General features: G+C 42.4%; 1 protein-coding gene across 11 annotated transcripts in view; it reads right to left on the minus strand.

Annotated features, from left to right (window-relative positions):
- The window catches only part of ABLIM1 (actin binding LIM protein 1), a 315,505-nt gene that overhangs the window by 31,358 nt on the left and 269,217 nt on the right, over positions 1–14,930 (minus strand). For all 11 annotated transcript variants that reach the window (XM_033420977.2, XM_049697065.1, XM_033420975.2 and 8 more), the window contains 3 exons: positions 6,398–6,475; positions 5,229–5,384; positions 1,964–1,999 (listed from right to left, as the gene is read on the minus strand). In XM_033420977.2, the coding sequence (XP_033276868.1) occupies positions 1,964–1,999; positions 5,229–5,384; positions 6,398–6,475 (270 nt within the window). The remainder of the gene's footprint in view (positions 1–1,963; positions 2,000–5,228; positions 5,385–6,397; positions 6,476–14,930) is intronic.

Below are 14,930 nucleotides of genomic sequence, written 5' to 3' on the forward strand. Positions count from 1 at the left end.
GTAAGAGACCCGTGTGCAGGTGTGTGCAGGTGGAGCCTGCTTCAGAACCAGCCTCCTGACTCTCATCTCATCCCTGGATCCAACCACCAACCCACACCATCCATGCTGTTGATCTGGTGATGTTTTACGTCGATTTTCCGGGAGAACAAGCCTGTGGTGGCCTCAACTCCAGTAATTCTACTTCTACTTTAGGAAGCAAATTCCAAAAAGAAAAAAAAATTTTTTTCAACGATCTTTAAGTGGAAAAATTTCCTCAGACATTTATAATGCCACCACTTATAAAGACAAAACTTTGTATTATATGCTCAACAAAACCGGGGAATAATTAGGTTATGGCATATCAATTTAATGGAATACAATAGCACCACCAGTCTGTCACCATGTCCAAATCTAGAAAAGAATATTGTAGGTATAAAGTATAAAAAAAATCATACACACACAAACATAACATAAAACTTTAAAAGAATTAGAAGAGTACAAGGAACGTTTTACATTTTAGGAATTTGTGGCCCTATGAAGTTTCTACTAGCACAAGAAAAATAAAAGTTTGAAAGAATGCATGAAAAAGGACTAAATTAAAACCTCAAAAACTATGGACGTGCGCAATTTGAGAGCAAGAGGCAAAAAACTTTGATTTGATCCTAGTTGTGGCTGTAACAATAAATTAAAACAGCAACAAAACAAAATTCCCCCAATAATGTGCCTCAACCTATTATTACTATTTCTATTATTGACAAGTCATCAATAATAGAAATTAATTCTTCATAACTTCAGTTGAAAACGATCAGAATATTCATAGAAATTAGTTATTCATAGCACTCGGTCATAAACCACAATACTACAGAGATCTTACCATCTCAAATTATAGTGATTACCTAAGATCAGGCCAGTTTTATATAGACTATCCAGACAGTTACTTAGCTTTAAGACAAGATGACTGATTTTATTTATTAATTATTATTATTATTTTTAGAAGGGGGTAGATCTAACCCCTGAGGAGTTTGCTCACTGGATACATAAGGAAATACAAAATAATAAGAAGCACACTGAACAAACAATCCCTTGATTATTACTACCTGTAATAGCTTAAATGAAAGTGCTGGGTTAGACCTGGACCATGCTCAGATTTGAGGTGGTCTGAGCTTAGGCCACCCTCCAAGGGAAAAATTATGCTGGGACAACAGAAAGTGTCTCTAAGACCTCTGGTCACCAAGCACCTCTGTCACTGTGGGTGACAGCAAAACCAAGACACTCCTGGGATCAGGGGTATAGTGTGAAGGGGCCGTTTCATTTTATAGAACAGTATCATCAGCTTCCCGAAGAAACTTTAATAAAATGGGTTTTGGGAGCGTCACTAATTTGGGGGCTCTGTCTTTGGTGCTGGGCGCTGCAGAGGGGAAGAGCATGTTTGGGTTGATAGGGGACCCGTGGCTCACTATGGAACCATCACTGACAGCTCTACGTGATCCAGATACGCAGGAGGTTATTCCCGAGGGAACGGCCAGCCTGGTGGACTTGATAAAAGCCACTATAAGGTCCGTCTACCCTGAGAGGGGGGACAAGACTCTTGATTTGAGACTAAGAGAAGTGGCCTCCCATGCAGATGGCTCTGCTGATAGAAACACCATGACCACTGCTGGCCATTTCAGATAATCAGTAGGTTAGGATTCAGATCAATTACAGATGAGAGGAGAGAGACCAACATCGGGACAAGTGGTCCCCATTCTCCACTCTCTTTCCTACCACTCAGAGGTGCAGGGTAAGGCTGGTTGTATTCCCTAGTCTCCATTTAGAAAGAAATTTACTTCTGGGTCTTACAGTCATATTTTACACGTAAGGAATCCTACATTCATCATAATCTTGTACACGGGTTTTCTGTCCTTTTGCAAAAATGTGAGTCTAGGAATATGGTCCAAGTAACTCCCCAACTCCACCCATTACAACTTCCAAAAACGGTACTTACTTCTGCTGATGGAGTAGGAGACAAAGTCCTTGGAGACTAGAAGAATAAAAGAGAATTAAAGTCACAACGTTTATTGTTAGCTCATTTTCAGTTTTAATTAGAGTTGCTTATCAGAATCACCTGGAAACATTATTCAAGCTGCACATGCCAGCACCTCTGCCCATTCCCCGTCTTCTGATTCAGTAAGTTGAGAGCGGGGCTCAGACAGGTACACAAGGACAAAGCTCCCACGAGACTAGGGCACATGTCTCTGCTTAAGACGCAGGGGTTTTGGAAATATATTGCGATGCTTTAGGTGATTAACTTAGAGAAATTGGAACTACTTCCCCTATATGCTCAAACTATGCTGTTTACTACTATGAGTTACAGTGTCTACTGAAACACACAGTTTGGTAAACACAGTTGTGGACTAAATTATAACCATAGTAATCACCTGACATGTTATGATGACCAGGTCCGTGGCATCCTCCCCAGTGGCCTTGCCAACCTCAACACCATTCACCTTCTGGCTTTCATCTTTCCAGGCACACAGGCTTCCTCGGGGCAGTCAGCAGACCAACCCCTCTCTCACCTCAGGGCCTTTGCACTTGCTGCACCCGCTGCCAGCAGTGCTTTCCACTCAGACACCTGCAGGGCTCACTCCCCATCCTCAGTGAGGTCTCTACTCAAATGCACTACCACACAGTAACTTCCGTGAGCCTCCTGCTTAGAGTAGCAACCCGGCCCCGGCATGCTTTCTCCTTACTCAGCTTCATTTTCCCTCACAGCTCCATCACCCTCTAAAATTATGTTATGTATCTGTCTGTTTATTATGTCTCCCACTTTACACTGCAAGCTCATGAGGGCAAGGACTCCATTCATTTACAACCAAGTATTCCCAGCGACTGGAGCAGCTCTTGGCACATATTAGGTGCTCAACAAATATTTCCTAAATGAATGACCGAAATGTTTATGATTAAAATGCAAAAAGCTTTCAAATAGAAATGAAATGCAAACAAAGCATTCTGAAGAACAGGGCCAGTGGTGGATTTCTGTTTCGGAATTTGCCCTTTTTTTCCAAATTTACAAGAAGCTGCTGGCTCTCTTGCACTCCAGACTTCCTTGAGCCCCATGGTCTGGTTTGATCGGCTTTCTGGAGGCACAGATGGCTACACAGAACTTCAAGCTTACTCCTCCAGGTTTCTAAAATGGCAGTAGATGGATTCTCTGGAAGAAGTGTTAATAATTAAAGGAATAAATAACTAAGTAGCTTGCAAACTTGTCTAAGTTGCAAGATCCATGCATTGGGGAAGAGCTCACGAATACGGCTGGCCAGAGGGCCTCCTTGCATCCACACGTTATGCTCAGAGAAACCCACAGGCCTCATTCTAGGCTATGATGGTAACAGTGTGATTATGATGGCAGCCAGCATTCTTGCTGAGTACTTATTACGTGCCAGGTACTGTTGTAATCTAAATATTTCATTTAATCCTTACAAAAAACCTCTAAGGTAGGTATTACCATTATCTTGAATTTACGGATAAGGAGACTGAAATATGTAATTTTTCCAAAGTCATAGGGAGAGGAAAAATCAGTCTGGTTCCAAACCCAGAAACTTTCACTTCAAAGCTCAAACTTTTGGGCCCAGAACACCAAAAAGCAACTCACCTCCCCTTGCTTGTGTGACTCGAACCCTAGGAAATTCTCATACACTTGCTCAAGGACCAGCCCCTATGCACTCTGCTCAGGAACCTTCCTTTGCCTCTTATCCTCTCTGAAGCTCTGCCACCCAAATGCAATTGAACCCCCCAGACCAATCAGCCTGCTCTTGAGAGGGGCTGCAGATGCAGTTACAGGGGCATGACCACTAGGTGGCACTACATGAAAACAGACACCACTTCCTGCCCAAAGGACCATTTCAATGCAGAGCTATGCTCCAGAATTGTGGGTGTGTGTGGGTGTGTGTGTGTGTGTGTGTGTGTGTGTGTGTGTGTGTGTGTGTGTGTGTGTGTGTGTGTGTGTGTGTGTGTGTGTGTGTGTGTAATTAAAAATACAGACATGATTATAAAACAATTAATATTACACATACATTATTGAGAATAAACAGAATTGCCACGTTTTCACGAACTTTCTTCATCTAAGATCTTAAAGCACTGTGATGTTACAGATTATTGGTCTTAGCCTTGGTTGAATGACTGATTTTGGTCCACTACTTGGGAAACACCTCTCTGAGTGGACTCAAATCAGTCTGTAGATGATTCCAATTTAAAAAACAAAAGGGGAAAAATTTAGAGTGAGTTGAATAGGCCAGGGGAAACAGACCAGAGCCCATGAGACCTAGGGGACAGAGAGGGGAGGGTCACCAGGGGCTGAGGCTGAGCTCCAGCCTGTGGACCATTAATGTTGGGAGAGTATTAATAAGCCCCAAGAAGACAGGTAAAGACAACAGTGGTAGCTGCCATTTTCTGAACATTTACCACGAGTCTGGCTCTCTGCTGATTGCTTTAATAATTAGTTAATGTAGATTAGCTTTAATAGATGATAAATTATCTAGATATATAGATAATTAATCTTTAATAGACAGCTTGTTTTATCCTCACTAATGCCCCATGAGGCAGATTCTGTCATTATCTGTTTTACAGACAAAAAAACTAGGATCAGAATGGTTGTCTCATGGTCAAAGTCACACAACCAGCATGTGGACTTCCTGGGTTAAGCCCAGGTAACTTGATTCCAGAAGCCTAGTTCATACCACGGTCCTATACCGTGGCCCAATTCTCTCTACTTTGTCTTTTCTTGCATATTGTACCTTATGATGCTAAAAACTGCAGCTGTCAAAATTTAGGGGCTGTGATCTCTCTCATGATCCCCATGAATGTACTTCAGTTTGCCCCCAAACCAAGACCCCATTCCCCACCCCATCTCCCCCCTGCACCGAGGACTCTCCCTCCCTTATTCCCTCTGCCCAGCTCACAGAGTCTCCCCTGACAACTTCGGCTTCCTTCCCAGCATGCTGGCTCTGCTATCCTACAACCTGGTACTGATCCTTACTCATCCTGCACGGCCGTTTTCTGTGGTTGGTCTGCTTCCCTACCTCTCCATACCTCTCCAAGGGCAGGGAAGGTGTGATAGGTTTTTGACTACCTCAAATCACCTGGTACAGAAGCCTGCAAACAGTGGGCAACCAAAAGGACCCTCTGATTTATTTTGATTCCAGTCAGTAGTTTTTATACATGTGCCAAAGAGAAATAAGTTGTACCACTCACAACTTCTGGGAATGTATTACCTCTCCCAGGCTCTGCCTCTCCTGTTTGTCATCATAGGCCGAAGAGTAGAAAGGCTCATAGGTAATAAGATCTGGACGTTCAATGTCATAAATTGCCTTGACCTTGGGAATGGCTGCTAAATCCTTGTAATCCAGGATTTCATTGTCCACTTTTGCCTGCCAAAGTTAAACAGAAAGAAAAAATCACTTTGCCGTCTCATCTTCGGGGAACTATGGTTAGTGCATCTCATGTCTTGTTTAAAAAGTGAAAATCTTAAAAATAAACAAAACCCAAAACACTTTGCTTAACACGGTCATACTCTTTATAAAGTTGCCTGTTTAATACTCGCAGACATAGAGAACACACCTGTGGTTGCCTAGGAGGAGGGCAGTTGGGGGCAGGAAGAATTGGGAGTTTGGGATTAGCAGATGCAAACTGTTATACATAGAATGAATAAACAACAAGGTCCTACTGTACAGCACAGGAAACTATATTCAATATCCTGTGATAAACCATAATGGCAAAGAATATGAAAAAGAATGTATATATATGTATAACTGAATTACTTTACTGTACAGTAGAAATGAACACAACACTGTAAATCAACTGTACTTTGATTTATACCAATTTATACCAATATTAATCACATTTTCAAAAAAGTCACCAAAAGCTTAGGAAGAAGTCTATGTAGACTTCATCAAGTAGAGAAGCCTGTAAACCTTCAGGATAATTTCCTAAATTTATTACAGAGAAGGAAAAGCTCAAACAGATGGCCAAAAAAATCCTCCCAGATGGCTAAAACAAGAACTGAATATTTAATAAACTAAATATTTAAAGACCTCTGTGGCAGAATTTAAAGACACTCAGTATCAGCATTGTAAAATGTATAATCAATCCCCAAATATCTATATGCAAGTTAGGTACAACAATTTTTTAAGTCCTGCATCGTATCACTGCACTTTACAGGTTATCTACTCGTTCACTCTGTACCAATGGTCACATTCACATGAACACTTGATCACGTGGAGGAAAATGGGATTGAGGTGGCTGATCTACAAGAATGAAAACTGGATCTCATAACAGAAATAAAAATCATTTTGAATTATTCACTTTTGGATTATCCAGTCCATGCTTACCAGCTGCTACCACCCCTGGTCCGGAAGTGTCTCTTCCAGAAGTAGATACTTACATAGATAGTATGACCTGGGGACCCAGGGATACTGGAGCCTGGTCTAGAATAAATGCTCTCGGAAGAAGTCCTGGTAGGCTGTAAAATAAAGAGTGACTTGTAAGATTTCAGACCATGGCTTCAGAATCAAGACTGGCCTAAGTCCCTACACTTTCCTAAAGACTAAGCTGGTTAAAATGAGAAAGAGGTGTAACTTTTCTGAATATGGGGAAATAGAACATAGAAAGAAAGGCAAAGGAGAACTAGTTGTACAATCAGCCTTGAAAATGCATTTCGGTGCTTTTCTTTTTCTCCTTGTCCCGTACAAGGGGACATGTTCAAGCACATTCCGTCTCCATGGCCACAATCTCGGCCCCAGTCACCACCTCTGCTGGTCTGGACTCCTGCAGTGGCCTCTCCTCTGGGTTTCCTGCCTTCATTCTCTCCCTCTTCAAATCCACTTGGCACCCAGTGGCCAGAGAGATCTTTGAAGAATACAATTGGGATTGTCACTATCCTGCTTTTGGCTTCAGGGTCCACAGAGAATGAAATCACAGCTCCCAGGGCCTCGGGATTTTGTCCCTGCCTTCCTTCCCATCACTCACTACCCACTGTCACTCATAGAACATGGTACATGTCACTGTCTCAGGGTCCTTATCCTTGCTGCTTCCTCTGCCCCAAATGCTCTGATCCCCAATTTTACTTGGTTGATTTTTTTTCCTCCTTCAGTCCTGGCTTAAATATCACCTCCTCAAAGAAGCCTTCCCTGATCTTTCACTCCAGAGTTGGTGACCTTGTTATTTTCTCTCACAGTATCATTCTTGTTTTTTTTCTTCATGAATAAAATGTATAATTCTGTATTTGTTGGTTTCATCATCACGTTAATCTCCCTCACTACCTTTAGTTATGACCTCTGCCCTCAGAGGGTTTATTTTCTCACCACTGTATGTGCCCGATGTTTTACACAGGTACAGAGAAGGCATAAATATTTGTTGCAGGAATGAGCTAGAATTTATTATTTGTAAACAAATCCTCAGTTTGTGGATACTTGACTCATGTCAGTTGCATGTTTTGAGCCTTACCATACGGAAGGTCACTGAGGTAAGGTTAGTGGTCGGCTGCTGGGGAAGGTATAAGAAAGTAGACTTTGTAATAGAGGCTGGAGAACCCTGAGAGTGAGATGGGAGCAGGGAGAAAAGGCATGAGTTGAGATTAACTGCCCCCCACCTCTGCTTGGTATGTTCTGGAAAGCTGTGCAAAGAAACCCAAAGGCCTGGTCTTGGAAGATTTGCTCCCCTCCACACAGCTATTTCTTGGAGAAGACAATTTATAGAGCTACGTTAGGAATAGGACTTTCCCTCTTTGGTACTGTTTCTACTGATATTTGGTACCTCAAATATGAGTCTAACTGAGTCAGAAAAACCCTCCTAAAAGCAAGGATGTTGCGTCACTATGGAACTCACATCTGAAACAAGGAAAGCAAACCCGCCTGGCCAACCAGAGGCAGGCAGTGAGTAGACTCGCCCTGACGGTAAGAATTCACGAGAGGGCTGGGGTCCGTTGCTCTCGCCAGTGTCCCTGGCATCTCTGAGACAGGAGGGTGGAGGGGGGTAGGAGAAAGCACACGGGGTACAGTGGAGGTGTGCCGGGCTCGACACTTCCATCCCTGCCCCACCCCCCCAGACCTGCCTCATACAAGCACTTTCCTCCTCAAGTGACAATTTTCCCATCACAGGCATATCTCAATATGAGAAAATCCTCAAATCTGAGTATAATGAAAAAGAAAGGATTCACATAATAACACTACTCAAAAAGCCCAACTCCCGGACCCATTTCCCAATCAAAATATAGAAGTGACACCACCAAAGTGCAGCCCTCCTTTAAAAAGAGACGCCAGCCCTTCAGAAAGCTGAGCCGATAACCATCTCTGTGGGATAATCATTAACTACAGGTCGTCCTTCAGCTTCAAGTGGCCAGGATCTAACATTTGCCAAACTCAATATAAAAATGAAACCTCTTATGTAACAACATAAGAATATTAATAGCAGTAAACATTTATTGCCCACTTACTATGTAGCAGGCCCTGTGCTAAGTGCTCCCCAGGCATGCGCTCACTTAATCTTCCCAATAACCCCAGGAAGTAGGTACCGCTGACATCATTATTTTATAGATGAGTGAAAAGTCACACACAGGTAGGCAAGTGTCAGGATTTGAAACCAGACACTTTAGAGGCAGAGCCCAAGCTCTTAATCCCTGCGCTAAATTTTCTGCCCATGTCGTAAGGCGTGTGTGGCCGTTTATTTCTCATCAACATGGCTTTGGGACGAATGAGGTGAAAGTAAAAGAAAAATATTGAGATGAACTGGCAGAAAAGAGTGCCTGCTAACTGAAAATGTTTTTGCTGCCACTTACAAGCTTCTAAGAAGACTGCAATAGCTCGATGTTAGGGTGGGGTGGGAGAGGGTGCACCCTAGGACAGTCCAACATCTTCGGTTGCTGGTGTTGCTATGACAACAACAAGGTCTGTTTTCATTAAAAGCAGTGAGGACACTGCGTGAATAGCCAAAGTGTATACAGAGCTTTGGGGCCTCTCCTATGTTACTCATCCTAATTTTTGTCAAATGTGGGCCAGGGATCCTTTCTGTCTTTCCTGTAATGATGCACCTGGGGACGGCTCTGAAGTGTTTTGTTCTCTGGCGTACTGTGCAAGCTGATAGGAACGTAGCTGGGGACGAACGTGAGCACAGGTCAGAAAGGGGCCCTGGGTGCTCCCTTCCAGGGATGGAGAACTTCGTGGAAGGAAAAGGTCTCTTGGCTGAAGCAACCTGTCCCAGCTCAGTCTCTCTCCTTTCCTTCTTCACTGGATAGAGTATTCTGTGAGCGGCACAGGCTTTCTCTGAAGCATTTTACCCTGTTAATATTGTAGGGCTAAAGGTTTTAAGTTATCCGACAATCTGAATTCTTGTCAAGTCCCATCTGATTCTTCAGAGGTGTTCAGATCACAGTCACCTCCAATTTGCGCACAACTGTCCTGTCCTGGATTCTCTGATTCCAAAATAAAGATTTTAGAGTTTCATAGTCAGTTTGCGAAGTCAAGCTGATGTTCACCGAATCCACTACTGCTCTGGCTCTCGTTAGATGCACTCTGCCCCGTGCATCTTCAGGCTACTTAGAGTATTGGAGAAACGCTTACAGTATCTCTCGGAGGTTCAGAATCTGCTTTCTTTCACTGCATTTGCCACCATTTGCTTTTGCTTCCTCCTGACCTCCTAACCTTACTGTAAACTTTACTTCCGTAGGCATCTTGTTTGTGGGTTATTCTTGCTTGCCTATTTTCTTACAATGGTCTTTATTTTCCTGTTTAAAATGAAATAATGGGATAAAACACACTTCTGTAGAGTATAATCTAGTGGGGTTAAAAGGCTGGTTTTGGAGTCAAATACCTTGGCTCACACACTGGCTCTCCTAGTTGTGTGACATTACATGAGTGTCTCTTTCCTTTCTCTCATTTTTTTTCTTTGAACTTCCTTGAGCTTCAACTTCTCTACTTATAGAATGGAGGAGAGGGTACTTACAACCCCTAGTTCCTAGGGATAAATGAGACAAGACATATAAAGCTTCAAGCACCTTGCCCAGCACATGGCAAAGACCCAGCATTTTCCAGACACTTGACATTAGACTGGAGTTCTCAGCCAGTTCATCTCAAATAGTGAAAGGCAGCACTGCCTCTGTTTTGCTCCTCATCATAGGACAGTCCTTTCAGATGTGAGCTCCACAGACCAGACTTTCCTACCACCTGTGGAGGCCTTCCCATACCCTGGAACTCACGTATGTTAACTATCTCAGCACATGGTGGGGGGGCAGCAGCCCCACCTGGAGCTGACAAATGTCCTTCCCCTTCTTGAGAACTCCATGGAGTGAATCTATATCCTTCCAAGATGACTTCCTGCTTACGTCTTGGCTGTAGTTACTAATGCCCTTCCATGACAGATGGCAACGAGTTGCACAGGCCTGTCTGACCTGCCAATATAGTTCCTGGTTCGCTGCCTCTTGAACTGTGCTCCAAGCTTAAATGGTACACAGGGATGCCTGCTTTTTGCCACACTCCCTAATGGCTCCCAAAGTGTATTTGTTCAACCAGCAGAGGTTAGAGCTCTCCCTTATGAAGATCATAAAATTACTTTTAAAAGTTGGACTATTAATTTTGGAGTTTGAATCTTAAATATTTAGAATTTTACCTTTCAATTCTAAACATCTAGACTTGTAAGCATGTTGCATTTTATTTTTTTATGTGTTTTAAAGTGTTAATTAAAAAAAGCCAAATCTTAATATTACCTCATATGACAAAAGAAATCCAAATGTTAAGACCTAAATGCCAGTGTAATTTGAGAGATGTATTTTAGAATAAGAAAGAAGAGAAACATGCTGAATTTTAAATGAACGTCTTGTTTATCAATAATGCACCCTTTTCTTCTTCTAGCTGTATTTTCCCTCTAATTAATACATAACTTGCTGAAGGTCTCTGATGGCCTTCATCTTCAAAAGGCACAGAGCTGTCTTCCAACACAGCTGCTCATATCCACACAGTCAAATTAAAACTCATTTAACCTCGAAAGCAACAACTGACATGTTTTCCCTCTTTCAAATCCCACTGACAGTTTCTTTATCATTAACTTAATTCTAGCGTCACCTCTTTGAACTGTAACAAAGTTACAGAAGATTCATATTTCCACATGATCCTTATGTGCAATTATTTAACCTAAATTACTATTTTAACCTATTCAGATATCCAAGTTAACAACAGCGATTCAACAAATTAAATCAAGAACCCAAATGGGCCAACAGCCTTTGTTTCTGGAATTCCCTATGAGAGCTATGATGGATACCCTCTTGCCAATATTATAAATGAAGATAATTTCAAATTTGTATCCCCAAAGGTATGCCCACTTCTGTTCTACAGAGAAAAAGCAACAAGGATCTGTGGTTAAGCTGTTAAAGCAGATGCAATTTACTTACTCTCCTTTAATCACTTTTTCCTTCATGCCTTAACAGAAAAAAAGAACTTGAAAGCACAGTTGGAAAAGTTCAGTTCTTTCTTTTGATGCCATCTTTGGAGGAAAATAAAAAGGTAGAGGGAAGGGTGGAAAAAGCAAGGTAGATATAGGAAGGGTTATAGACTGGCTGTGATCTTTCAGTGTATTTTGCCAACAAGATCAGGCAAATCATTTAATCCTTATTTTGGTAACAAGGGGCAAGGATCCTTCAGAAAGAACCTTGTAGTTGTATGTGGCTGTCCTCACTCAATCGCTCATGAGGAAGGGGTCTAAATCTACATTTCTCCAGCACACCTTCACATACTTACTTTTGATTTCAAAAAGGCTTTTTATTTTCCTCAAAGGAAAAAAATAAATCAACAAAGAGAGGTCTCACCTGACTAGTAGTTCATTTCAACAGTAAAGAGAAAACAAATGGCATTTGATCACTAATAGCAGGTGCTTGAAAATGCAAGTCTTTTTGTTTTCTGTATGAAACTTTTAAAAAAACCCTCTAACTACCTTTCACTTGATATTTTCCCTTACGCCTTCACTTTGTCCACCTGTTCTACCCTGCAGGAGGCACAGTCACAGAATGAAAATTACATTGAAGAGACCATTTTATGCTTCCACCCCAGCTCTCAACCTTCTTCAAATGTTCACCATTAAAAAACACTTACCAGAGCTTTGCCGGGAGATTAACCAGAGAAGTGACATTTTCCGATTATTTCCAATCACGGGCCACCATGCACACTTGGTCCCTTCTTAGAAGGGGAGAGCTGGAGAGCCCTCTGCTGCCCCTGCCCTCCCCCCATTCAGCAGAAGCAGGGGTGCAACAACTACGTTCATCTAATCTGCATTCATCCAAAGCCATGCTCTAAGAAGGGAGAGAGCTACAGGCAACTGGCACCCAGATCGGAGAGATCATACAAACACCTACGGGACAACTACCGATATAAGGTGACTAACACCTTATACAAAGTGCTGCTAAGGCTGACAGTACCTGCCTTGGGTTTTTGCTGAAGTTCACCAGACAAGGTGGTGATAACAGCTGCAGAAGAAGGAATATTTTTAAAAATCTGCATATACTGAATGTTCACTGCTAAGTCAAAAAAGGAACTCCTTTTGGTTCTTTTTCTGTTTTTGTTTGTTTGTTGTTTTATTTTTGGCTGTGCTGCATGGCTTGTGGGATCTTAGTTCCCCGACCAGGGACAGAACCCACACCCTAGGCAGTAAAAGCACAGAGTCCTAACCACTGGACCACCAGGGGATTCCCAGGAACTCCTTTTGGAAAAAGAAATTTGTTTGTGAGGAAGCAGGAGGGACTCACGGGCACACATCTCCTTCTCTAGAGCCAGGTGCACAACGGCCATCAGCCTTTACTATGGCCAAGAGTCCCCACTGTCTTTGCAGGATAAATCTTAACACCCATACATTCTGATGAATTGTAAAGACACACCAAAAAGAATAAAACTTTCAAACAGAGTGAAAGCTGGGAACAAAGTGGTATGTATGGTAGCAACATTAATAAAACAATAACAGCATTATTTCCTTGTTCTAGACATACTTAAAGCCTCTAATTAGTTCCTTTGTAGAAATATACACATGGTATTTGTTGGGTATATTATGGGTTTGCAAGTGCATATGTTATAATATAGTGAATGTTAGTTTCAGAAGAAAAACACTCATGCCCCTTTTGGAAGGCAGCCATTCATACTTCAGCCTCCAAAGGCACAACACAGAAGCCCCTTTTTAGAATGTAAGCAAGTGATCCATTCCAGAATATTACAGACTTGGTCCTGGGAATCTCGTGTGCTTTGTTTATAATGCATTACAACAGGAATTATAAATGCTCAGTACCAACTTTTACCTACAGACAAAATCTGCTATTCCTATAAAACTCTTCCACGTAAGCAAAACCAGAATATGTTTTTCTTAGGGGATTCTATTTTCACCATTTTCTTTACCTATAATTCAGCAAGAGGAAAGAAGGGGAGATTTCAGAATATAAATAATAAAATGACTTTCCTCCACAATAAAACCAGGCTTATTTCAGGGGCGTGGAATGTTGACTGTCCCTGCAAGGTGTACAGTTCACCTAACAACTAAAGCTGCTTGACATTATCTGGTGAAACGAGCGGCTGTGTAGGCCACAATATTTAAAAGATCAAAATAGCTGGGTGGCTTGAGAATTGCTTTGGCGTTTTCAGGCTTCTCGAACGTTCTCATGAGCTGTTCCTCAATGGCCAACGGGTGAAGCAAGACCTTGTCAAATAGCCTATTCTCTCTGCCGGGTCCCAAGCTGTTGGCACCTTTCTGTGATGGGGCTACAGTTGACCGCACTGATATTTAAGGCTGAATAATGGGAATCAGATGTCCCTTTTGAACAACAGGATAGGAAGAGAGAAGGCTTTTTCAAGACAGACCCCCCCCGCCCCAGCCTCTCTCTCTCTCTCTCCCCCCACCACTTCTCAAGATGCTCCATGTCTCTTAGACTTAACGGTCTGGAGAAGACCAAAAATGATCACAGTTGATGGTATTTTTCTTCAAGTTATGAAAATGAATCACTTGGCGATAGCCTTAGGCTACCAACATAAAACACTATTTGAGTTATAAAGTATACTTTCAGGGAAAACCCCAAAAGCTGTTGAAAAAGCAACTTCCTGCCAAGTAGGTACTAATTCTGAGCCCTCACTTCAGTGGGGACCATCTTTGGTTCTTCCTCTGGATTCATGACACTATAAGTCTGCTGTACGTGAAACCCTGCCACTGGAGCTAAAGCTTTAAGATAGATGAAGATCATATGACATATACATGTTGGATGTAACCCAGCATCATGGGCCAACACCATGCACTCGAGGCCTGGAGCCTTTGCTGTTTATGACCTGCGTAGCCTTGGGCTGACTTCATTCTATAGATGAAGAAACTTAGCAGGTTGATATCTAAAACGTTCCTTTCTACTCTGAAACTCTGTACTTCTAACTACTTTTCAAATCATTTAAAGAAAGAAGGTGAAGTTTTAATAAAAGTAGATCCAAACCAAAACTCTCCTGGGCTGTAGGACAGTTCTGGCAGCCAGAGAAAACAGGCGCAGGCACAAAGCCTGGACTAAAGAGCTGTGTTGCAACCCTGAGTTGTCAAATGGGTTTCCTCTGGACAAAGATAGGATTGTGGAAAGTCACTCGTAATTTACCAGGCCAAGGTTTCAACTGATTCTAAGAGACCCCGAAAGAAGGTCAGGTGTGTGCAGGGAACATCCTCCCCTGCTTTGCTGCTCATCTGGAGAGCAAGCTGAGTACCTTCCCTGTTCCTGTAGGATGCTCTGGGCAGGTGGTGCTGCCTTGAAACACCATCTCCTCCTTCTACACTATCAAACTTCGCCAGTATTTCATGTTGTCCTCTTTTTGCCTTCCCAGGTTTCTCTCTTACTCTCCTTTTGTAGGACAGTGGAAAGAAGATGAGTTATAGGCTCAGAGAGACCTGGGTTCCAATCCCAGCTCTTCCACTTACTGCTGGGATAA

This window comes from Orcinus orca, chromosome 14 (assembly GCF_937001465.1).
Source record: "Orcinus orca chromosome 14, mOrcOrc1.1, whole genome shotgun sequence".
NCBI classification, from domain to species: Eukaryota; Metazoa; Chordata; class Mammalia; order Artiodactyla; family Delphinidae; genus Orcinus; species Orcinus orca.